This window comes from Chelon labrosus (assembly GCF_963514085.1).
Source record: "Chelon labrosus genome assembly, chromosome: 13".
Taxonomy (NCBI): domain Eukaryota; kingdom Metazoa; phylum Chordata; class Actinopteri; order Mugiliformes; family Mugilidae; genus Chelon; species Chelon labrosus.
Genome location: NC_140346.1, coordinates 4775048 through 4801478, shown reverse-complemented (window position 1 = coordinate 4801478; position 26431 = coordinate 4775048). Strand labels below are relative to the sequence as shown.

At 41.8% G+C, this 26431-nt stretch overlaps 2 protein-coding genes across 2 annotated transcripts; both read left to right on the top strand.

Moving 5' to 3' along the window:
* The first annotated feature begins 9 nt into the window (after positions 1-9).
* Positions 10-12178, top strand: gmps (guanine monophosphate synthase). Its single transcript, XM_084558668.1, has 16 exons — positions 10-260; positions 1673-1845; positions 1997-2111; positions 2463-2560; positions 3690-3793; positions 3938-4131; positions 4807-4972; positions 5202-5353; positions 5505-5678; positions 6708-6813; positions 7023-7138; positions 8015-8140; positions 8829-8944; positions 9057-9187; positions 9842-10014; positions 10192-12178. Exons 1-16 carry the CDS (start codon positions 234-236, stop codon positions 10291-10293), a joined length of 2073 nt encoding a protein of 690 aa, XP_084414794.1. The 5' UTR covers positions 10-233; the 3' UTR covers positions 10294-12178.
* A 2259-nt stretch (positions 12179-14437) lies between these two features.
* On the top strand, positions 14438-20799 carry vmn2r1 (vomeronasal 2, receptor 1; the record flags this gene model as incomplete). Its single annotated transcript, XM_084559505.1, has 14 exons — positions 14438-14732; positions 15245-15536; positions 15619-15861; positions 15958-16149; positions 16293-16418; positions 17393-17577; positions 17912-18032; positions 18124-18351; positions 18465-18588; positions 19067-19227; positions 19310-19505; positions 19624-19862; positions 20002-20201; positions 20478-20799. The coding sequence occupies exons 1-14, from the start codon at positions 14509-14511 to the stop codon at positions 20797-20799; spliced, it is 2853 nt and encodes a 950-aa protein (XP_084415631.1). The 5' UTR covers positions 14438-14508.
* Between the last annotated feature and the right edge of the window lie 5632 nt (positions 20800-26431).

The following is a 26431-nucleotide window of genomic DNA, read 5'->3' as shown; positions in this document are numbered from 1 at the left end:
TTGGACTTAACTTTGCGCTCCACCCATGAAACACAGACATACTTATTTAGTCTGCTCCCTCTGTGAAAGTTACTCCCGAGCCGGAGGAGAGACTGTGACATCTTCTACAGCCCAGTCTGCCTTCCTGACAGTAGTCGGCGTGCTGAGGCAGCGGCTAACAGTAGCTCTCTCTCTGTGAGACCTGGGACACCGAGGCGAAGGGGAGAGCTCATTCCTCAACACGGCAGTCCTCCATGGCTCTGTGCAACGGAGACAGCAAGGTCAGTGGAGCGGGGAGAAGCCGCGGCCCCGGTACTTGGTAGCCCGGTTGACTTCGTGTTAAGACCCAGGTTGTTGCTGTAGTCCCCCCCGGTTAATTACGGCCTGTGTGTACCTCGGGGGGGAAAGTTAGGGATCATGTAACGTTATCTACAGTAACGAGTACCCGATTGTATGCCTGTTGCAGTATTAACATGTTGCTCGTGGCTGCTAACTAGAAGGACGCTATAGTTGTAATGTTTAGCATAAAATAAACATTTGACATATCTATCTAACAGCTTTGGTTGCCTCCTTCTCATGGTGGTTCTCCCCCAAAACCCCTCAGCTCTAAGCACCGCGTGGGTTTTAGCATAGCTCCGCTAACCTAGCCAGCTACTCACAGGACGTGATGCTAACAAGCTAACGCTGATGCCCACTGTTTATTCTATCGCAGCGCTAGCTTGCTACATACTAAATTGTTAGCTAGCTTTAGCCGGGCGGTCTGAAATTGTAAAGACAGTACCGCTGAGTGAAAACCTTACACGATGCTAGCTGTGATGTTCATTTAGGGAAATTCAGCTTAGGACACACAATTATTTTCTACACCGCTACTGTCATACACTTTGAGTCAACATAATGTCAACTGTCAGTTTGCTAACGTCGTCACTAAGCTAGTCAGAGCCAACTTGTGGTTACCGGTCCGGGATACTATTACTACTGATGTGTTGTCAGCTGATTTGGCAAAGTTTGCGGTAAAATGGTGGGATGTTTTTCTTGTGGTCACACTGCTACAGCTCCTGTGACTACAAGCTTAACGGTTATATTGTTGATAAGAAATTAGAGTTGAGGGGTAGCAGCTTAATGCAACTTGTCTCAGAAACATCCACGGCGGAAGTGTACTCACTAACCACGTGGGATCATGTTTCTGTTCTTTGCAGCTCTTGTTTACCCCCCTTTTTTTTTATTGTTTAAGAAGGTTAATTAGCTGTTATCTGCCATCTCTCTAGACCGTGTGCCGAACTTTGTAAACATTGCACATATTGTTAATATATTTAAAAAACACAGCAAGCAGAGGTGTGCGTATTTGCTGGGCAGAAACAATCTATCCTGCTAAAATTTGAAATTTCACACAAGGGTCCTCCTCACTAATAACCATTGGTTTCATGTGATCATGGTGATGAGGTTAATGGTTGCAGCACGTTCCACAAGAGTGGCTGTCTTTCTGAATTGTAGCTCACATGTTCTTAATTATGTTAGGCCTTATCGAGTCACATTTTCCACGGGGAGGTCAGAGTTGGGACACGGTAAAGTCCACAATGAATTAGTTACCTTATGCCTCCTCCAACAAACTGTATAACAGTATTAGGGCCGTGTTCTCTTTGTAAAGAATTGTGTGTGTAAACATTCATGTGTTTTTTAATGTGTGTGCCCACAGCTGGAGATCAGCAGCGCAGAGCAGAATGGGTCATGTGAGGGGGCGGTGGCAATCCTGGATGCAGGGGCCCAGTATGGGAAGGTGATTGACAGACGGGTGCGAGAGCTGTGTGTACGCTCCGACATCCTCCCCTTAGAGACTCCGGCCTTCGCCATCAGAGAACAGGGCTACAGGTGAGAATGAAAAGCACATGATCCACATATGTTCTTCCTTTTTATGCCTCCCAGCGTCTTTATCACGCAGCTCTGTCAGTATCAAAGTATTAACAGTTCTTTAAAACGCATGTTTGACTTGATTGTTTTTCCTCTCTCTTCCACTCCTCAGGGCAATCATTATTTCAGGTGGTCCAGCTTCTGTGTATGCAGAAGATGCCCCCTGGTTTGACCCTGCTATATTCACCATAGGAAAGCCTGTCCTTGGGATCTGCTATGGGATGCAGGTAGGGCAGGTTTTTTTATAATTAGCCTTCTTCCACAATCCCTTTGTTCAAGGAAACAATAGTGTTACACAGATTGCGTCTGTAGTATTAGTAGTAGTGACACATTATTTATACTCCAAACTGCTTTCCTGTATCGGCTTTGGCTTCTCCATCATCTTCAGGCGTACATTAATGCTAGCTAAGTAGTTTGAGGGTATTAATCTCTCACTTTGCCCAGCTAACAGGAAAAGTAAAACCAGCAGCTTTTTGAGCACATTTCACAAAACTATTGTGCAGTTGCACCGTCGTTTTAATCACACTATTATAAATTCTATCTCTCAGTATTGACTCAGCTGTATGATTATGTTTCAGATGATGAATAAAGTTTTCGGCGGGACAGTCCACAGAAAGAGTGTAAGGGAGGATGGAGTGTTCAGTATTGGGCTGGACAACACTTGCTCCCTTTACAGGTATTGTGCTTTATGATCTGGACTAAAGTCTTGTTTCATGCGTTCTTATATCATATGTACATGTCAGTAGATAGTATACACACAGTGGTGGTTGTCATTGTTTTCATTCTTGCAATTTGTGGATGTGGACAGAAAATACAGATGTACTTGGTGCTAAACCAGCCTGGTCAGACACACAGTGTAGAGAGCAACTCAGTGTAATGGAGGCTGATGGAGATGTTGTTCTTTAATTGGCCAGCATCGTCCCACAGTGGAACACAGCTCATTTATCCTGCGTTAGGTGCAGAATGAAGCTCTATATTCTTACTTGGTATACTGCAACCTATCAGAGTGTGCAGATTCTGTGAACTGATTTTAAGTTAAAGCTGAATTTATAATGCACAAGCTTTTGAGGTGTCGCACACAAAGGCTTGATCGCCGTTGGTTTTAGAATTTGGAGGCCAGTGCTGTAACACTTTGTGTCTCAACTGGAATGGCTCACTAGACAGAGCATATAATTGCAACTACTATTGGCACATGCAGTTAGGTCCACACATGTACACTCTATCCGCTTTAATTTGAGAGTATTTTGAGGGTAATGGGCCTAAACGTGATTGGACAAATGAACATAAGTAAAAATGTTAGTTTCTAATACTTTGTCCAGAATCCATTGCAGACAGTGGACCACCTGACCACCCATATTTATTACATAACTGTAACCTCTGTATCTTTCGATGAACAGCTAAAATAATAAAAATGTGTTAGTTTCCAATCACAAATGGACCTAACTTGTATGCTGTTCACACAGAACACACATTTTTCAAATATTAATTCTGTAGCCTCTGTAATCGCCCTGCTTCCTGAAAACTTGTGTGTGTGTGTGTGTGTGTATGTGTTTACAGTTTGTAAAACGTGACTGCTACCCAGCCGGTTTGTCCCACCGTCATATTTATTACAGAAGCTGCATACCAGCAGTCACATATTTCCCCTGGTTATTACACAAATGCTGCAGAGGCGTATATGGAAGGCCGCAGGGTCTTATTACTGTCTTTCACACATAATTTAACAAAAACAGTAACTGTAAATATATGCGTATTAATGAACACTACATATCTTCCTCTGACGTCTGTGTGTGTGTTTTTCTTATCAGAGGCCTGCAGAAGGAGGAACTGGTCCTGCTGACCCACGGAGACAGCGTGGATAAAGTTGCTGATGGCTTTAAAGTGGTGGCCCAGTCAGGCAACATCGTTGCTGGTGAGCAGCAGACAACATAGGAGGCGTTACATAATCTAAAAGCAGATTGTGGTCATAGACTTATGTGCAAGTCCTTAAAAAACAGATGTATTTTGTTATGTTAGAAAACCTCATAATGGACCTCTCATCACCTCTTCTCACCAGGGATTGCTAACGAACAGAAGAAGCTATACGGGACACAGTTTCATCCTGAGGTTGACTTAACGGAGCGAGGCATGGAGATGCTGCGTAACTTCCTGTTTGAGATTGCAGGATGCACGAGTAACTTCACAGTCCAGAACCGCCAGCAGACCTGCATCAACGAGATCAGAGAAAAAGTAGACAAGTCTAAAGTGCTGGTAAGTGAAACTGCTCAGAGCTCTGTTGGCGCGTGTGTTAGTATCCAAACCATTTTATTTCCAAGGGGTGACAGAAGAAATGCATTTTCTTGGCACAATTTATCTGCCGAATGTGAAGTGTGAGGAAGCGGTGACAGCAGGAGTGGTGGGAAGTTAAGTAGAACCAATTAAACTCTCAAATTAAACCGTGCTCTATCTGAGAAGAGATGGTCGACTCCCTGAGCAGTTTCAAACTGGGCTTCATCTCAGGGGAATGTAAAGTTGATAAAGAGTGTGGAAAACAGGCTCAGAGTATGGATTTATAATGTTTTTTTTCCTAAAATACAGTCTGTGGGCCACATTTGTCACTATGTGTTACTATACTCTTCTCTGCTAAGGCTTGTTAATGCAGCTAGTATGTCATTTTGGATGATTTCCAAGAGCTGGTAGTCTGCTCATTAAAAGGAAAACGGTTCCACAGTTGTATTCATCTCATCCTTAGATTTAATATTTTCCAGTCCACCAATAGATGAAACTACACGTCTATGACTGCTAAAACAAAAAACTAAAATGAGTACAAACTACACAGATACAGCTGAATTATTGGTAAACTCGAGACAAGTGATTCATGTTTGAACCGACTCCAGCAGAGTACAGCTTTACCTCTAAAGACGTCGTTTCTGATAATATCCTCAGGTGCTACTGAGTGGTGGAGTGGACTCAACAGTTTGCACTGCCCTCCTCAACAAAGCTCTGAACCAGGACCAGGTGATAGCTGTTCACATCGACAACGGCTTCATGAGGAAGAGAGAGAGTCAGAGTGTGGAGGAGGCCCTCACCAAGCTGGGAATCAAACTCAAAGGTAGGAGCAAGACCTCGTAGTCTGGTGATACACAGAAACAATACTAATAGGAGTTCATAATGGAGTGGAAAAGAAATGTATTTGAAAATGGTACTTTGTGTTGACGGTTGTTATTTTTTTGATATTTGCAGACTAAATCTATATTGAAAAGGTGTTTGAAAATGAGATTTTATTTTGTAAATATTTTGTGATTCTCTTAACCCTGACTCTGTCCCTACTCTCTCTTCAGTGGTAAATGCGGCACACACCTTCTATAACGGAACGACAACCCTTCCCATCTCTGACGAGGACAGGACGCCACGGAAACGCATCAGCAAGACCTTGAACATGACTACCAACCCCGAGGAGAAAAGGAAAATTATTGGAGACACATTTGTCAAAGTGAGCGCTGACTTTTAAGTGATTCTTAAATCATTTTTTAACCTGCCAGATTATCTTTGTTGCTTAACTAACAAGTAATGTCTCAACATTTAATATAGTGCCTATGCATCAGTATGTTGTATTTCACATTGAACATTTTGTTGCCTGACAGGTGGCAAATGAAGTGATTGGAGAGATGAATCTGAAGCCAGAAGACGTTATCCTGGCCCAGGGTACCTTGAGGCCAGATCTCATAGAAAGTGCCTCTCATCTTGCCAGCGGCAAGGCAGAGGTCATCAAGACACACCACAACGACACTGAGCTCATCCGCAAACTCAGAGATGAGGTACTGCATACATTCAAGAATTACCTTGGCAATTAATCAAGTTCTATCTCGTCTTACCTGATCACATGATTACACAAATACTGACTTGATCAAGTCTCTTTGAAACATACAGCAGGTTCAGAGTATAGCCATCATGTTCAGCACGCTGCTTCAGCTGAAAGTCATTGTTCTTCCTCAAAACTAAATTCACTATTATGTACCGATCAGGCATAACATAATGACCACCTTCCTAATATTGTGTAGGTCTCCCTTGTGCCTCCAAAACAGTTGTGACTCATCAGAGAATGGACATGGACCTTCTGAGGGTGTCCTGTGGTGTCTGGCAACAGAATGTTGTTAGTGGGGGCCTTTGGGTCCAATGGGTTGAGGGGAGGGGCCTCTGTGGATCATCCCACAGATACTTGATCAGTTTGGGATCTAGTGAATTTGGAGGCCAGGTCAACACCTTGTGCTGTTCTTCATGTTTTTTTGAGTTATTCCTACAGTGTGTGTGTCTGTGTCAGGCTGCATCATGCTGGGGGTGGCTGCTGCCATCAAGGAGTGTCATTGCTATGGGGTGGGGGTGCCTGGTCTGGTCTAGGTGGGTGGTACATGTCTAAGTAGCATCCACATGAATGCCAGGTTCAGAAGTTTCCCAGCAGAACACTGGATTGTCACAAGATGGTCAATGTTATTTACTTCTCCTGTCAGTGGTTTTAATGTTGTGGCTGATCGGTGTAATTGCTATAATATTCATGTTCATGCTGAGAACATTTTGCAGAAGAATTGTTCAGTCCTGCTACAGTTTATAATCAGAGGTTATCAGAGTCGCACAAGATTTATATTTCTTGCACTAGAAGTCACAGGAGCTTCTGTGAAGGATGCTCTTTCTTCTTCTTATTAGCTGGTTAATGCTTATATACTGTATTATTTGTTGTTCCTCTTTTCCTCCGCCCTTTCATATAAATGCACAGCGATGCAACACCCAAGCATATCCCTTACTCCCCCTCACTGTTTCCATGCTGATTCCTCTCCTTTGTAATCCTCCAGGGCAAAGTAATCGAACCACTGAAAGATTTCCATAAAGATGAGGTCAGAGCACTGGGGAGAGAGCTGGGCCTGCCAGAGGAGATTGTCTCTCGGCATCCTTTTCCTGGCAAGTACATGAACACACACGATGTGTCTGACCAGATAGACTGGCATCAATATATTTTACGGTGATATTTAGTGTTTGACCTCTTTCTGTCTGTGTCCTCTCGCTAAACATGTCTCCTCTCCATTATGCTGCCAGTTACTGACTCAGACTTAACACCACTCCTGTATATGATAACAACAAATCATCTCTCTCTCTCTCTTTGTCTTTAGGTCCTGGTTTGTCCATTAGAGTGATTTGTGCAGAGGAGCCATACATCTGTAAGGATTTTGCCGAAACAAACAACATCCTCAAAATCATCACAGACTTCTCTGCAAGTGTCAAAAAGGTCAGTGAATTACAGATACATCTAATCTAATGAAAATCTAATGGCAAGGCATTAAGCACTGACACATCTGATATTTTTCTGTAAAGTTCAGTTGGCAGATCTTCCTACGAATACTTTAAACTGACACTCTGCTTTGCTTGCAAGTGTTTGCACTGCAGTAAGCCCATTTTTGAGTATCAGTTACTAGAACTTGTACACAGATTCAGACAGAGGACTGAGGGATTATAACAATAAATCAGCTCCGAGCATCACAACATACTGGTCATTAAAGTGCTGTAGGAATAGAAGCAGTGCATGGAGCTGTGTATTGATCCATCAGTAGCTCCCTGTAGTTTCATTAGCAACAAGATTCATTTGTCAGATGCAGTTTCATTTTCGGGAATCACAGCATCTGAGTAATAAATATGCCAAACAGAAACTGAACAGTAGAAGGGCCTCCCACACACACAATGAGAAGACATTCATGGCTGTTAGTGCTGTCTGGTTTAATTACGGAGTTAATAATGTGCAGCCTCTGCTGGTTGGTTGGTCGCATTGCACCAACAGCCAAACAACAGAGGTGATTTATAGCTGTGTTGTGTCTAGTTGAGGCTAAAGGAAAGAGCTTTAGAACTTGAGAAATGAGTCCAGATTGAGATATTATACTATATATGTTCAGATGAAAGACTGTCAAAGCAAATATCAGGAGAGCGTATTGGTGTGACATTGGAGAGATTTAACCAAATAAATGTGGGCCAGTGCAGTGAAACAGATGGTGTAACCAAGTGTTCTCTTAATGATCCGTTAATCGCAACTTAGAGCTGAATTTTTCAACATGTTCTGGTCTCCTCCAGTTCCGTATTTATAAAGCTGCGTCTCGTTCTCTCTCCTCTCCAGCCCCACGCCTTGCTGCAGAGAGTCAAGTCGTGCATATCAGACGAGGAGGAGGAGAAGCTCATGCAGATCACCAGCCTTCATTCACTCAATGCCTTCCTGCTGCCCATCAAAACAGTCGGCGTCCAGGTAACTGATTGAACAACCTTTTCAAACCGCGCATCAACCCTTATCCATTCTATACAACTCAAATTTATTGATCTTCAGTAAAAATAGACTTCGGGTAGTCCTGTCGAACTCTTCAAAGCCCCACTAAAATGTTAAAGGTTGGTCCAAATACAGTTTATTTGTTTATGTGGACACCTGAGATGTTGCATAAGTATGTAGAGAATCCAAATGTCTGGACATGCAGTGGGACCTAGACACCAGATGTTTTTCTGTTATTGTGTTAGAACTGTAATTTAGTGGCCAGCCACAAGACACACCCACATAAAGACTTTTCTTTTTTCTTTTCTCTCTTTACCTCTTTTTACGTGAGTTCTGTAGAAATGATATGAAAAAAAATAAATTCACTTTCCATTTGTTAAAGCTGACTTTCAGTGTTGCTTACAAAAGGAAGCTTGTGACTACTTTCCTCACATAAACATTTTAGTCAGCCAGTGACAGAGTGTCTCCGTAGGTGTGTCCTATGCTTCCTGTTTAAGGCCAAGTGGTTTAAATTTGGCCTAAACCTCAAATTGTGGGTGAGACAGGAGACTGTAGGAGACAAACACAGACGGCTTTCACGGCCTTTGCTGGAAGTAACAGACGGTTTATGTAGACTTTAGAAATTTCACAGTTGTTTTAACAAAAAATTAATTTTATATTTGTGTCTCAGGGTGATTGCCGGTCTTACAGTTACGTGTGCGGCGTCACAAGTAAAGAATCTCCACACTGGGAGTCGCTTATGTTCCTGGCCAGACTCATCCCTCGCATGTGCCATAGCATCAATAGGTAACTTTAACCTAAATAATTTATTTATTTATTTTATACAGCTTCTCTGTAATGGTCGTCTTCCAATGATCAGTATAACCCATTCATTTATTCACGTCTCTCCTTTTTACAGAGTTGTGTATGTATTTGGGTCCCATGTGAAGGAGCCGCCGACAGACATTACCCCAACTTTCCTGACCACAGGCGTTCTGAGCACGCTCAGACAGGCTGACTTTGTAGCTCATTCTATTCTTAGAGAGTCTGGTAAGTGTGTGTTCTGGAGATATTTCAGACATTTCAAACTCGGTGTGTTTTGGATTACAAATGAATTATTTTGTTCTATGAACTTTAAAAAGAATCTCTGAGACAAAAGACAAGAAAAAGTATTTTTAGATTCCTAGAGGAGCAGTGTCCTCACAGAGAAATGAATGAAATAAGTGGAAGTTTTGCTTTGTGTATAGTAAGTCAAGTGGCAGAGAGTTATTAAATGTCATCAAGAAGTGAATTAAAGAAAATCAGCTTTGACACAAATACAATAATGAATGGATTAGACTGCTACAAACCACGGCCTCTCTAAGATTAAGCTCTGTATTTATTTGTACAACTTAAAATATGATTTAAAATAGGACATTTTAGCATGTTTCTGTATGTCCACATCTCTGTATATATAAATAAGATGTTTAAGTCTGCAAAAACTAATATGGAATAAGTGAATAAACCCAATCATAACTGGGACATTTAAGGCAATGTAATCACATCCATTGCCATCCGTATGTTATACGCATCGATCTACAGCAGAGTTCAGTCTTTTTCTTCAGGGTCTTTAGTGTGTAGATATTTCATGTTGCGCAACAAAAATGCATTTGATACATGACAATTAGGCATTGTAACCATACTCAATAAATGTTTTATTGTCAGGCTATTCCGGTAAGATCAGCCAGATGCCGGTCATCCTAACCCCCCTGCACTTTGACCGTGACCCACTGCAAAAGCAGCCGTCCTGCCGGCGCTCAGTGGTCATTCGAACCTTTATCACCAGCGACTTCATGACGGGCATCGCTGCCATGCCGGGCAACCATATCCCAGAGGAGGTATGACATGATTCGCCATTTAACCTCTATGTTTATGCCCCCAAATCTGGAAAATTACTAATCATGGACACTATCCAGGGGTTATTATTATTATTATTATTATTTAGAAAGTATTTAAACTTTCCTCTGTAGCTCAGTGTTTTAAATTCTTTTTTTCCTCCCTTTCTGTTTCACCAGGTGGTGCTGAAGATGGTAAATGAGATCAAGAAGATCCCCGGCATCTCCAGGGTCATGTACGACCTGACCTCCAAACCGCCCGGCACCACAGAGTGGGAATAAAACACAACACGACACCGCACCTGACAGGACACGCACTCACACACAATGCACAAACACACTCACCAGAAATCAGAGAGGGCTGGTCAACCGCTCTCCTCCCCCCCCCCCCCCCCCCCCCCCTTTCCTCCTTCCTCCTGTACCTCCCCTCTCTCTTTAACATTCCCACGGAAGGCAGACCGTACTGTGACGAGCGCATGTGCAAAGGCGCTATCGCTCTGCTCTTCCCACCACTCTACCCCGGTCTTAATATTTTTGGCGATAGGGATTGATTAATGTTGATAATATATTGTCCTTTTTAATTCATGTACAACAGTGTATTTCCTCCCATAAGATGAAATGTTAAATCGCTGCTTCCTTTCGTGACGTCAACCATTAAAGGCAAGTGGCGGGAAGCTGTGAAAGTTCAGTAAGTGGACTTGATGTTGTGCCTCAGGATGCATTATACGATGATTAAAACAAGTAAACAGTAGTGTTATGGAAAGAAAAAAAAAAGAAAGGAGAGGGTTTGAATTATTCTTATTTTTATTTTGTTGGATGTTTTTGTTTCACTGTTGTAGTCAGAAGGATTTCAGCCTAAGACTATCCTCTCTATTCGTTCATTTTCACTTTCTGCCTGTATACTGTGCTACGACGAAGGCTGGCTGAGCAGAATTAAAACTGAACGGGCAGCCTATGTGACCAATCAACAAATTTTAAGCTTTTTTTGTTTTGCCAAAAGTAAAATATGCTGTGGTGATCTATAATTTTGTTACATTAAAAGCTTCTCTGAGCTTTTGTTGACGAGAGCTGTTGACTTGTGCCCATCGGTGGACGGAGGTCAACCCAAGATGGCTTCAGTGTAATGACTAATGTTCAGCTGTGGAGGAGGCCAATGTGATGGGGTAACTTTGTATGTGCCTGTTCTGTTGTGTTTTTTTCTTTTGTTTTTTTCTTTGGTGTGTGACCTGACCTGGACTCTTATGTTTCCAGAAAGGAGGATCTAACACTGTTTCTCCTCATGCTGCAATATGTATGCTTTTTATGAAGAAGAATAAAAAGGCAAGAGGACTAATAACAAAATTATAAGAACAGTAGAGTTTATAACCACATTGTGTCAGTTGCTGTTGTCACTCCATCATGACTTGGCTCCTCTTTTCTTGTGCTGAGGCATATTTTGCACATTTATTTCACCCTTAAAGCCTCTGTGCTTTATCAACATAAATCATACATTCAGTGGAACCTTCACCACCTTAAGTGTGTATTGTCAAAGGTCAAGTTGAGAGTACTGTGTGTTGCCATTTCTAACATAAGTTCACTGTGTCACAGAAAGGCATTACAGCTTGATTTATTTCTGTACTGTACTGTACTGTCAGGACATTCACATCAACACCATCTCTAGTCTCAGTCTTGTTATTTAGACCTCAGTGAATTCAACGCTCAGGTTTAACTGAGTTTTAAAAAGCGCATCATACCCCGTTAGAGACATTTCACTCGGATGTGGTGGTTCTCACGCCTCCAGAATTTGCTTTGGTGCCTCTCATCCCTCTGTTCTATTCTTAACCTTTAGTGGCAAAATGAATGGTTTTCCTAACGTGTCTTAAGCGCTACTAGTGTTTCTCCTTCCGTTTTGCCTTTTATACGTGTGTATTTTATGTTGCATATGTCTCCATAAAAAAAACAACTGCTACAATGGAAATATAATTTTGTAGTTGGATTTAATTGAAATATCAATAAGATTAAGTTATGCAATTCTATGTCAGGTTCTTTTTTGTTTTTTTAATTTTGGTCAACAGTGCTCATTCTCCTTAGTAACGTGCCTCAAACCAAGCCACCGCATGCAGTTTCAACTATGACATTTGTACAATGGAAAACTGAGCTTTAATAAAGATCTCAATGTTGAAACTTCTCACTTCGATAATGGTGAACTTTTTTGCTTTTTAGAATTTTTTTTTTAGCCTTTGCAGTGTCAGACAAAACTTAATGTGTATGAAATATGTTCACTTTTGTAGGGACATTCTGACTTTGAAAAAAAGTTAAGGAAAGAAAATGGTTCGAGGTCAGATGTCCAGTAAAGTCCAATTAAGTGGAAAAAACACAAAAAGCTTAAAACGCATCAATAAGATCTCTTTGTTGCGTGGTAATACTCAGGTGAGGATAGCAAAAACATTTCAAAGCATTGGATATACTATGTAACACACATCAAAACTGATGATAAGACAAAAGAGAGAGCTGGTCAGTGTGGCTTCCAAGAGTCTGGCAACAACAATAAAGGAGCTTTGTGACAATTATCTCTCTCTTATTCATCTGTCAGGTCCTTGGGGGAGCATGGCAACAAGACAGAATTTTCTACTGAAAAACACATCACAACAGCAGAGACACGCCATACAGTGAAGCATGGTGGTTACAGCATCATGTTTAGGTTGCTGTTCTTCAGTTGGAACTGGGGCTTTGGTGAAGATGGAGGGATCATGAATACTGTAGCTCAAAGTACCAGTCAATCTATAGACGGAAAGCTCTGATGTATACTAGAGCCGAAACTGTAGAGAAATTTCCTCCATTTTTCAGCAAGGCGAATCATTACCAAGCCAAATCTGATCAACAAAACTGGCTTCATAGAAAATTCATGTAGTGGAATGTAATTTTTTTTAAGTGTTTTTAACACTTAAAAAAAAAGTGGCTGTGGCTCAGTAGGTAGAGCGGGTTGTCCATGAACCAGAGGGTTAGCGGTTCGATCCCTGGAATGTGACACGTGCTGAAATGTCCTCGAGCAAGACACTGAACCCCCAGTTGCTCCCAGTTGCTGGTGTATGAATGTGTGTGTGCCTGTGTGAGCTAATAGGTAGATGCCTCTGTGACTGTAAAGCGCTTTGAGTACCAATAGGTACCAATAGGTACCAATAGGTAGAAAAGAGCTACAGACAAACAAGACCATTTAACAAAGGAAATAGTAAGGTCAAATCACTGGGAGTGGAAATTATTTTGCTTATTTCCATTCACCCTTATGAATTAATTAATTTTTTTCCTGGTAGCATGTGAAGAAAAATGAAAAAGTATAATAGGAAAGCAAAATACATTGAAAAAATGTTCAACCATGTGTCTTATAAAATCTCTTCATGCAGGTCACAAAGCAGCCCTTTGAAATTAGCTTTCTGTTGATTCCTAACTACTGTATACACTGATCAGGCATAACATTATGACTAACTTTGTGTCGGTCTCCCTTGTGCCTCCAAAACAGCTGACTCATCAGAGAATGGACATGGGCCTTCTGAGGGTGTCCTCTGGTGTCTGGCAACAGAATGTTGTTAGTTGTTTGGGATCTAGTCAACTTCCTAGTTCTGCAAGGTCAACACCTTGCAGAACCTTGAATTGTCACAAGATGGAAGGAATACATCTAAATATCTCCTTTCCCTTTAGACTCCCTCTTTCTGCGTGAGAACTTCTCTTTGGGGCATTTTAATAACAGTGACGCATGTGAGTGCCATATTACTGAAAGACGTTTACCAGGTCATTTTATCTAATTAAGAACCTATTTGTGTTGAGTTAGTTCTTGTTACCTAGCAGGCGCGCCTTCTTGTGACAGGGGTTCAGGTGTGCTTTGCTCCCCTCTGACTGAGAGACAAGCGCAGACAAGTTCAGTCACCCGTCAACACACAGCAGCCCTCACACTCGGGGGACGAGACACCATTTTAGAACAGTCGCGGTGCTGTAATACTTCTTACAAGTTACCACATGCAGCTGCCAATTAACTCCTGGCCTGTGGCAGTTTATCTCCAGCACTGGCTAATGAACTGATTGGTATTTACAGGAAGACGGGGAGGACTGAGATGATGGGATGTTTCTTTGAATTTCTTTGAGGCAGAAGTGTGTGTGTTGGTGGATGTTTAGTGGTCCAGTATTTCATTAGGAGACTAAATCAAAGTGACACAGTTTGGACCACGTTTCACTGTATACACCTTTAATGACTGATGGTAATAATGCTATGATATGTCTTAAAATGAACAAATAATCAATAAGTCATTATTGAATATGTTTCACGATTAATAGAGATGAATAGGCAACCATCCAGTGACTGTAATCCAAGGTCCTCCTCTTCACTCTTGCACCTCTGATTCTGTTAGGCTACCTCAGGCAGCTCTGCTCCCTCGAGAGCAGATAAGACACCTGTCACACTTCGCTGCTTCCTTCGCTGTCTGCCGTAGAGAGAGCTCTCCGAACTCCTCTCTGCTCTCACGTAGCATGGACAACAGACGCTTTTTGCTTGGATTATGTGTCCTTTTCTACGCTTGCAGATCCCTTTCAGCAGAGTCCACGTGCAAGCTGAAGGCCAAGTTCAACCTGAACGGCTACAAGAATGTAGAAAAGAAGAAGGTCGTCATTGGTGGGATGTTTCCTGTTCACAAGCGGATTGCCTCCACTGATGGCAACACTTCGAGTGTGCCTGTCTCATCGGGGTGTGAGGGGTGAGTTGAGCCAACTTAAATGTGTTTCTTTTTCATCTTTGTGAGGATTATGTTGTTAAATAAATCAAAGATAATCTTGTAGGCCTGCCAAAGTTAGGTTATGTAATATTTTAGTCCTTCAGTGATTACTAATGTTACTTGAGTATCTTAATCATATGTTTCAAGTGCATAGAGAACTCCTGAGATTTCCGAATCTCAACTTTATGATTTTACCACTGAAGTTAAATCTGAGTAGTGCTGCACCACTGGGACCAATTAGCAAGAGTAGGCCGTGTAGTTAAGGAGACAGGCCTTTACAGTATATACGCAACAATAATCAACATGTCGGTGAACTCCCAATTTGGTTAATAACACCATAAAACAGTATCTTCCAGTTGTCAAGTACTTTAATTTTGTACATGAAGACCTGAGTTAATTATTTCTAAACACAACTGTTCATACTGGGAGACAATAGAGTAAAACTGATGTCTAGAAACATACTGCGTCTTCATAACTGCCCCGTCATCCTCCAGATTTAACTTCCGTACCTTCCGCTGGACCCAAACCATGCTGTTTGCCATCAATGAAATTAACGCGAGGAACGACTTGCTTCCCAACACTGACCTGGGCTACGTCATATACGACTCCTGCTTCACCATCTCCAAGGCCGTGGAGGGTACCCTGACCTACCTGACGGGCCAAGATGAAGCTGTACCCAACTACCGCTGCGGCAGTGGGGCGCCACTGGCAGCTTTAGTAGGCGCAGGCGGCTCTGACCTGTCCATTGCCACAGCCAGGATACTTGGACTTTATCATTTCCCACAGGTAGGTCAGAGGTGAAAGCCATGAAGTTCAATGAAGACAAGTGAACAGGAGAGACAAGTTGTTGATCCTCTCTCATCTTTAGGTCAGTTATTGTTCAACGTGTTCTGCCCTGGAAAGCAAGTTCCAGTTCCCCACCTTCTTAAGGACCATTCCCAATGACAAGCACCAGTCTACAGCGATGGCCCAGATGGTGCTACACTTCGGCTGGACCTGGGTGGGGACCATAGCTGCTGATGATGATTATGGCAAGTATGGAATCAAGGATTTCAAGGAGCAAGTGGAGGAAGCTGGAGTCTGCATCTCCTTCTCTGAGACGCTACCCAAGGTAAACAGCATTCAGTTTTCAGTTATGTTGATCAGTTCAATGTTATTTGGGTTTTCAAAACATGTCTCACAATCCATTCTTGGGCATAAACTTTAGGTGAATTCCCCAGAAGCCATCCAGCGTATTGTTGAGACTGTAGTTGAGTCCACAGCCAAGATCATCGTGGTCTTCTCATCAGACGTGGACCTCAGTCCTCTCATAGGCGAGCTGCTCCGCAACAATGTGACCAACCGCACCTGGATCGCCAGCGAGGCCTGGGTCACCTCTGCCCTCATCAACCAGCCTGGGGTGAGCACTCTCTCGAGTGAAAGCTCTCTGATTGATCTTTAAACAGAACTTTAGGAATATGGATGTTTGAGGTGCTCGAACCAGTCCAAACACAACTGCAGATTTTGAGCTGAGGTTAATGTTGTGCATGTTTTATTTTCCAGGTGAACTCAGTCCTGGCTGGCACTCTGGGATTTGGGGTGAAAAGGGCTGACATCCCTGGTCTTCAGGACCATCTACTGGATCTGGACCCTTATGCTGACAAGCTTACTGAGGAGTTCTGGGAGACGGTGCGTTTGTTAAAGGGATAGTTAGGTTTCTTTGACATATACTTATACATAAACAGAGTATTACCTACGACACAGTAGATGTTAGTTGGTGTGCACCCAGTTTGGAAAAGCTGACTGGAAAGGCACAGAAAGCAAGCAAAGAACTGATGTGGATGTGGTCAGCTCTTAAAAGACACACCTATAAAAATCTGTATATATCACTGTAAATGCGCGCAGTATTTAGAATGTTCTGATTGCTTTACGTTGCTACAGTTATTTTATTGCTCTCTTTAAAACCACCGTACTGTGTGGACAAAAACAAAAATCTCTACTTCGGCTCTACTTCTGTATGACGTTGGTTTTTCAGCACATTCATTTGAATCAGGCCTAATCACAAACTAACACGGCCAAATACACAAACAAACTAACCCACTGAGACAGTGGTAGACCAGCAACTCCCATATTCTGCAAAGGAAAATGACTGTCTTGTCAATGGAGTCTGGTGTCTTAGAAGAAGTATAAGCCATATAACAATATTTCCATTCCCACAAAAGTAAAGTGGGGATAATATTCTAAAAATAGTGGACACTTAAACGTATATTGATTTTTTTGAGGCAGACGTCAGTTACGGTGGCTAAAATATGTCTTGCTGCTGACCCCGTCCACAACATTTCATTGCTTGGCTTCTGTGCTCATGTCTGCTTCTCCAGACTGTGGCTGTGCTAACCCCCTTGCACTGTGGTTAACACACTGACTATGGATAAATGCTTAATGCAACCCCACAAGCTATCCCTTTAAGCTAATGTAATAAACCAGAGTTTAAACCAGTGATAGTAATTAGCAGTGAAGTATAGGTCTCATCCCACATATCTACCAGGAAGAATCTCTATTTGACAGAAATACAGCCACACATCTTGAAGTTTTGTCAACTGCTTGTCATGTCGCACGCAGCTCCGAGAAAATGCACATTTTGTAAAGTTCATTTTGTCTCATAGTTGTTTAACTGCACGTTGGACTATGGCACAGCACTGACGCTAGCCAGACAGAGGGCCGCGGAAGTGAACAGCACACTATCCAGAGCGGTGAGGGCGGTCCCTCCTGGGCTCTGTACTGGGAGTGAGTCTCTGGTGAAGCTCAGTAACACTTACTCTGACGTTTCCCAGTTACGAATCACTTACAGGTCAGTTCTTGTGACTCAGGCAACCGCTAAGGCTATCACTGATGCTAGTAATGTCATCACACTATAAAACTCTGTTTATCTTTATGCAGCTGCAATTTATTTGGTTTAAGGAACAGTTACAAACAGTTAAAGAGTTTATTTTTATTTGCTGAGATTTTGATGCCACCCTCGCATCATGCACGAACTATTGATCATTTTGTATTTTGATCAGTTGTCATGGGAACTGTTTGTGCCGTACAAGGTTCCAGTCTGCCACTCATACATGGCAGAAACTGTGCATATGAGGATCAGGATTTGTTTTTGAGACAGATAATGATGAAGGTGTCTCCCACAGTGTGTACAAAGCAGTGTACGCTGTGGCCAATGCCTTACACAACTTGGAGCACTGTGAAAATGGAAAGGGGCCCTTCAATGGGGGCAGCTGTGCTGACATCACCGCGTTTGAGCCGTGGCAGGTAAAAGCATGTGTAAATGTAAAGTATGTGCAGCCATTTTTTTTTTTACTCTATAGGCACTTGCATATATTCCTATCTGCTTCTTCATTAGCTGATGTACTACCTGAAGAACGTGCGTTTCGTAGTGCCGAACACAGGGGAGGAGCTCTACTTTGACGATGGGGACGTGGAGGGCTTCTATGATATCATTAACTGGCAGGTCAATAGCGATGGGGAGATTTCTTACGTCACTGTGGGACACTACAACGTCTCTGCAGCCCCAGAGGACAGAATGAACATAATGAATGACTCCATTGTGTGGAACAATGATGTGTTGGAGGTCAGTAGCATATTGATTTAGACAGCAGTTAACTGCCTGCTCCTTCAAAATCTCAAATAGCTGGCTCATATATGTGTCCAAGTTAAGTTATCTGTGCTTTTGTGTGCATAAAGCCTCCCAGATCAGTGTGCAGCGAGAACTGTCAGCCAGGAACCAGGAAGGGGATCCGGCAGGGAGAGCCAGTCTGCTGCTTCGACTGTATCCCGTGTGCTGACGGAGAGATCAGCAACACGACAAGTCAGTATTAAGATGATCAAATGAATAAATAAAAGAAATATAAGACCTGCAAAGAACAAACAACAAGGAGCAAGAGAAATCTGTCAAATTAAACGCTAAAAACCTTTACTGAATGGGAGTGACCTGTGATCTGTTCTGTTTTAAAGTCCTCACTGGATTTGATAAATGCTTCTGCACCAGTGCCTTTCCTTTCAGGCAGACAAAATTTCTCCTGTCTAGGCTGAAGACCAAGGGCTCATGCTTTTATTCAAACCCTCAGATTTTGTCACAGTACATTGGTTTAAAACCTCGAAGAACAACCATCTCACTTGAGCTGGGAAATGCTGTCATGTTTTAGAGGAAAACCGCAACAGAAGCAAGCAAGACTGCATCTGCAAACATATCAAACTCTAGTGTGTGTGTGTGCTGTAACTTGCTGGTGTCAAAAGACCCATAGCTCCAAAAAAGTTTAATAACCGCGCTTCTCTCTTACTGCCAGATGCTCGTGAATGTATCCTGTGCAGTGGAGATGACTGGTCCAATGAAGCTCACGATGCCTGTATACCAAAGATCATCGAGTTCCTGGCCTTTGGAGAACCTCTAGGAATCACTCTGATCGTCATTTCTGCCTTTGGAGCTTTAGTCACTATTGCTGTCGGGGTCAGAATCACACAACGACGTACGTACCTGCACGCAGATCTCCTGTTGTGCAGAGTTAATTTTATCTTTCTTCTTTTTCCAGGTGCTGTTTATTGTGCACATTGGCACACCTCTGGTGAAAGCCAATGATGCTCTGTTGACTTTTTCGCTTCTCTTTTCGCTGGTGGTGACCTTCCTCTGTTCCATTGTCTTCCTCGGGGAGCCCCAGCACTGGAGCTGCATGACCAGCCAAGTAGCCTTGGCTCTGGGCTTCGCTCTTTGCCTTTCCTCCATCATGGGTGGGTTACCATTAGACATGACTTCATCCTCTCTTGAGCTTTTTGTTAGGTAATAATGCTTTTTTTTTTTTTTTTTTTTTACAAGGTTAAAGATTACACTTTTATTTCTTTGCTGTAGGTAAGTCGGCATTGTTGATGCTGAGAGCTCAGGCCCTGAAAGCAGCCCGAGTCAGAGCCAAAGCAGCTGCCAAAGCTGCAAAGGCAGCAGCTGAAGCAGCAGCGATGAGTGGGAGTCCTGATGTCATTGTAACCAACACGACTAATAACAATGATACCAGTGCTGCTCCAAACCCTGAAGTAGACCGCATTACTTGCGCCCAGCAGAGGGTAATAGCTGCAGTGGCAACACTAATACAGGTAAATATCTAGTATAAGGTAAACATGTAAGTGAATATGGCACTTGTTGATAAGATCAAATCATCACAGAGGGTCACATCACAAAGGATTTAGCTGCCATTAAATTAGCATTACTGCCATTATCATTCCTTCCACTCAGGCTATAGCGTGCACAGTGTGGCTCATCATCCTCCCTCCTTACCCGGTCAAGAACACCTCGGCCCAGAACATAAAGATCATTCTTGAGTGTGACGAAGGCTCTGTGGTCTTCATCTGTTGCATCTTTGCTTATGACATCCTGCTGGCTCTGTTGGCCTTCATCTTTGCCTTCATAGCCCGCAAACTAGAGGACCACCTCAGGTGGGTTACACAAAAGTTTCAGGTATAACTGATAAGCAATTGAAAAAATAAGTTACATAAACATGACTGCAAACACTGGCGTATATCTAGAACCCAGTCTTGCAACACCTATGGGATGAAGTACAAAATATACAGTATCATTCTGTGCACCGATATCAGCAAGAAACATGTGAACCTAACTGATACAAATACATAACAACACTGATATAAGAGGCAGTATTAAAGTTGTTCTTTTAAATTTCCGAGTTATACCTGTGCCTTTGATCTATATTTCAGTGAGGCAAAGTGCATGACCTTCGGCATGCTGGTCTTCTTCATCGTGTGGATCTCCTTCGTCCCGGCTTACCTCAGCACACGCGGCAAGTTCATGGTTGCCGTCCAGATTTTTGCCATCCTGGCCTCCAGCTTTGGCCTGCTGACCTGCATCTTCCTGCCCAAGTGCTACGTCCTTTTGGTCAAACCGGAACGCAACAAGGAGGAGATGATGAGGCCCCGCGCCAAACCCCGAGACGGAACCTCGACCGGGACCTCGGCCTCTCTCGCTACAAATGCCACTGAGGTCACTGCTACAACTGCATCCACTGCTATAGATGATTAGTGGAGAAGCTAACCAAGCTACAAATTGAAAATCATGTAAAGTGCAGCTGTGCCTCTGATTAGGGTTTTCTGGGCTTGTTATTCATCCTGTTTTAAAAATATATTACTCACAAATATCTATATTTATATTGACTTAATGTATGTAGGTCATTTTACACAGGATCATTTTGACAATCAGCGTCCATGAGGAAAGAAAACTGCTACCTCAACAATAATAACGTCAAAATTACAATATCTGTAAGCCTTCTAAACCATTTTTTAAAACAGGTTCAGCCTCTTAATGTCAACACTACTATTGGCAACATGTACCTCAGATATCTTAGTGCTGCACCTTTATGCATATACTTTAAAATGTCATGCATTTAGCTTACAGTGTTTCTCTCAAAATACTTACTTTCTCTTACCATAATAACTTGCTGTAATGTTATTTTAAGTCACTATAACATGTGTTTTTTCTTGTTAAAGTAATAAATTAATATTATTTTATTTGCCCAGTTTGGAAGCTGCACCTTGTGGTTCATTTTTTAGGTCAGTGAGTGGCTGAGTAATGCTAATCCAATTAGCAGAGTGCTAGAAATTTGTGGTTCTTTTTTTGGGTCAATCTGTCACTGATAGCTTTCAGCTCTAGTGACTCATTAAAGCTGCACTAATGAATTTTTTATATTACCAAAGGATATTTTTAAATAAACAACGTATTGAATGACACTGATGTGAAAGGGATCACTCACGGTGACAGAAAATCGTCGCCTGACTTAGCAGTCTTTGTTTTTCAACTCTGTGAGGTGTTTAATAATCTTTCAGCTCACAGGTTTAGTTTTGTAGCTCTTAACTTTAGCAGAGATAGCAAATAGTTGGTGAGCCTATTACACTGTAAATTCTAACATAGTATTTAATCAAATACACTTAGTGGCCCTAACCTAGTCTTTGTCAACTTGTTGTCTGCACTTACTAAAAATAATTTTGGACCAATTCATTGTTTTTAAGTTCAATCGCCTTAGGAACAGTAAGGTTTTGGATAAAGAGCTTTTTATTGGACATATGCAGATCAGTCCTCTTCTACTTGCCACCTTTTTACTTGCTTCATTTAAGCTTTGAGGAGAAAATGACAGATGTATTGAGTCAGTGATGATTATCTAAAGCCCTGTGATAGACTGGCGACCTGTCCAGAGTGTACCCCTCCTCTCGCCCGGTGACAGCTGGGATAGGCTCCAGCCAAAATCCACGACCCTTCACAGGACAAGCGGTTACAGAAGATGAGTGAGTGAGTGATTATCTGAGCTTTATTTATTGCATTTTGTATTTAGTGCATTTTAAATAAAAAGTGCTCCAGACACATTTTTAGACTCTTGAGTACAAATCTAAAGAGCATTCAGATCACAATGCAGAAAAGTCTATTTAGATTATTTGAATGGGTATAATTACAAACTTAGAGTGAATCAAGAGTACATCTGATCTATCTATCTATCTATCTATCTATCTATCTATCTATCTATCTGTCTATCTATAGGCTGAACAGAGTCTCACCAGAACAGCATCTTTTTTCTGCAAAGCTCAAAACCCCTCTGCATGTTGCTTTAATGCATCCCTCTTTGCTTTGTCAGCCTTTTGTACATCCAGTATCCTGGACTCTCCAGTGACACCACAAGGGTTTGCTGTGGAACATAGTATTATAAAAGTATTATTACTGCCTTATTACAGTGCTAAAGTTCTGTTTTTGTTTGATTCAATCATAAACATTTTCAAAACCAAATACTTTTTTTTTTTTTTCTTTAACATAAATACTTATCATCTCTACTACTGACTGGAATGCCTAAATGAAATAACATTAACCACAGTTTAATAGTTTGAATAACACATGTATGGCTGCATAAACTCTCTGACAAACAACCCTGCCATTGTCACCCATGTTGTCCAGTATATGTCCAACAATAGGAGCTACTGTACAACCATTTATATAAATGGTTGAGAGAACTGAGTGACTAGTGAGTGTGTTTTTAATCATTTAAATGTTCTACAAAAGTCGCTAAGTGATTGTTTATATTCAAGAAAAGATGTAATAAACGTTTGTAGCTGTCAAGTTAATAGTGGAGACAGATTGATACCCTGAGTGTGATGGTTGGAGAGTTCATTCCTCTGTGAAAGAAAGAGAGAAATCTTTTAATTAAACCGTCTGATCTGGGTTACGTGGTCTTAGTGGCACGATAAGACTAAATGGATTTCTCCCTCTTGATCTTCTGTCTGTACTCACACAAGATGATTCATTCATTACACTTCCAGTCCATCACCACTGCTATGATATTAGAATTATGTATGAAATTCAACTCTATTTGATTTAACTGGATGAACCTGAATGAGTGAGTGACTATACCTAAATCTGAATTTGATAGATCAAATGCCCACCTTTTCCTGGTAGGCAATGGGTCTAGAGCGTGGCAGACCTGGGGCCTGATGTGATGGAGCAGTAGCCACTCCATGGTCTTCATGGTCAATTTATTAGATTTTACAGTACAGAAGATATACAAACAGGATTTCCCTCAGGAGTAAATAAAAACAAGAATGAATAAATAACATTTATGTCATATTTGTATTTGCTGGATATTAACCACCAAATAGTCAGTTTTAAGCTGGTGATTCGACAGCTTGGTGTGTTTTAAACACGGCCTGAAAGGAACAAGAGAATGGTGTGAGTGCTTTCATTTTCACTTCGACACCTTTGGATATACAAATTACGCACTGATGCTAACCTCTGAGTTACATGACAGATTCTACATTTGACCCCCTCTGCTGACTAGAGCAGTCCAGCAGAGGGAGCTGCAGGAAGCTGCTTTGGAAATATGCACCTTATGTATCCTCACTCTGTTGCTCACCACAACCATCAGTCTGATTCAAGACATTAAAGTGTGTTGGAAGGTGGATGGTGTCATAATTACAGAAAGATATATCATAAATTCACCTCTTTATATCTACTTTAATGAGGTGGAGGAAAATAAAGTCTGCTGTGATGGATGTCATTGTGCTGAGAAGATGACGCACAGAGAGACAGTTCTTCTCTAACACTAACAAGACAGAGAGAATAATGACATTAATAAGGATGGATGTGTTAGCTGTCTTGTATATAATGAGCTTTGATGATACCGTATAGCAAGGACAGTGAGCTAATATGTTGTGTCGTTTCATCTTCCATACTTTTTATTTTTCCACCAGTCAGCCTGCGTACCGTGCATGGGGTCGGTGGGTGCTCTCACTCATGAGCACGTGACTTTCCAGGAATCTGTGAAGCTGTGAACTGTGTCCAATCAAAGCTGTCAGTGTGGACGGCAATAAATCCTCCTGCTGACAGAGCGGTGAGGGAATGTGTTTATAATTTATTGTTGGCTGACGAGAGTGGACAGGAACCCCGGTGCTAAATCAAGACAAAATGTGCACACGTGCACCATCGCATGTGGGCACAATTTACGTGTGTCCAGTCATACTGTCAGGAGTTATTTGCTGTTAACACAATGTTTTATCAGATTGTAAACTCATCTGGCTATGATGAATTCACTTGGTTTGAGTAATTGTCCCTTAATGACACGTGTCGACTTTAAATAAGGAAATGTAACCGTGTCTATTTTCCACTGAGCTTTTATAGAAAGCGTCACATGCATTTCCCTCATCAGCAGCCATTGCACCTTTGGGACTTTTGTTCCACACTGTTTAAGGATCATACTCTAAATTAGCCTGTGTTGTTACTAGACTGTTATTGGGATTCTTTTTTTTAGATGGACTTCAGGTCTTTCATTTCCCCTCTTCAGTCTCTGTGTGATTGACAAAAAACAAGCAGGTGTGACAAAACTCAAATGAGCCAAATAGCCAATGTCACTTGTTAATTTTCTAAATGACATAAGTGAAGTGCTTGGTGAGAGCTGTTGACAGTCTGCTGACGAAGAGTTGATCAGTTTTTATAGGATGCAGCGAGGCTCTCTAATCAGGAGGATGGGATTGTCCGAGGCCTGGGAATTAACACTTGTAACCTGTGTTTTTTGCTTGTATATGTTTGCAAAAGGGTCATTCCCAGACTGAATACAACTCCACGACGGCAGGTCTTGATATATTTTAAACTTGTGTACATATCACAAATGGTACTAAAGTGTCTCATTGGGTCAACATAATCCTTCGGGGCAGCTTCAGTGCATCTTGGCACAGATTTTCCTGAAACTCTGCTGGTGTTTTGAAAAGATGTCGTTGTTGTTGGTGGAAAATATTGATAAAAATCTCCCGCAGGAGTTCTGTCAGTTCCCTGGACTCATTATTCAGAGTCTTCCTTTCATTTGTCACCCGTTTCTGTACATTAGAAGAACAGCAACAAAAGAGAAACGCTAAAACAAACCCGCCTCTTTATATGAACCTTATCGTGTACGTGGCTTCACCTGTTTCTTCGGCTCACCCGGTGGTGGCACCATTAAGGGCCTCTCATCATGCAGCCTCTTAAGAATAGTTTCCAGTGGACATTTAATGTTATTCTTTGTGTGAAAAGTATACCTTGCACTCGGGGACTTGAGTGAGGATCGTATGTGCTCCGGGTGAGTCATACATTCTGTGTGTGTGCTCCTAGAACAAGTGACACTGTGTGTGTTTATCTCAGGTTGTTGAGCCATTTTGTCATTATAGGCCCCTTTGAGTGCTAAAACATTTTTGAGGCTTGGTTTTAGGTTAAGGGATAGGGTTAGGCACTCTCCGTTTCTCTTGACACAAGCCTTTTTGGATTATGTAAATTCTTAATGAGCAGTTATTTGATATTAATCTGACTTTAGACGGATAAAGATAAAGAAGGAAGAAGAAGAAGAATGAAGTTCTGAATAGCATAAAAAAGGGTTTAAGGAGAGGAATCACTAACTCTATTCTGTTTTCTTGCTGCAGATTTAAATTCAACTCCAACCAAACCTTCTCTAAGATGATGAACAACTAACCTGACACCAGCATGTCCCTCCAAGACAATAAATAAAAATATTCTTAGTTATCCTGGAAATTAAATGGAAGACCACAAGCAGGGTTTTGAAACTACTTCTTTTGTCCTGCCTCCATTTACAGTCCTCTGTTATTTACTGTACACATAATGCTGCCTTCAGCCTCTAATCCTACTCATTTGTCATTAAAGTTGAGCTGCGTGGCTCCTGCCCTTTAAACCAACGCCTTCATCTAATGATTTGTGAGGGAGAGAGGAGACCAATGGGAGGTTCACAGTCTCAAGTTTTCTCCTGCTAATTTAACAGTCGAGGGAGCAGCTGTTCTCTTTTGCTCCATATAGTTTGGCGCCTGTGTGCTTGTCCACCGGCGTGTGTGTTTGCGTGTCTTTTCGTTTGTACTTCAGTGGCACCAAGTTTTCCCGCGTCCTTTATCCCCTTCTCACCATTCCTTCAGTCTGCTCTAATTATAAACCGTCTGTATCTGTAAGTACCTTCTCACACTCCTTTCCATCCAATTATCTTGTTGTAACATCAGGTCTTTCATAAAAAAAAATTCTGTTTTTGTTTTCTAAGATAATACCAATTATTGTATGTGTAAGATAAGTAGATTTTGTTCATGAATTATTAACATTTGTCATGATTTTCCAGACACAACATATGAGAGAAATATTTAATGAGAAATGAGAA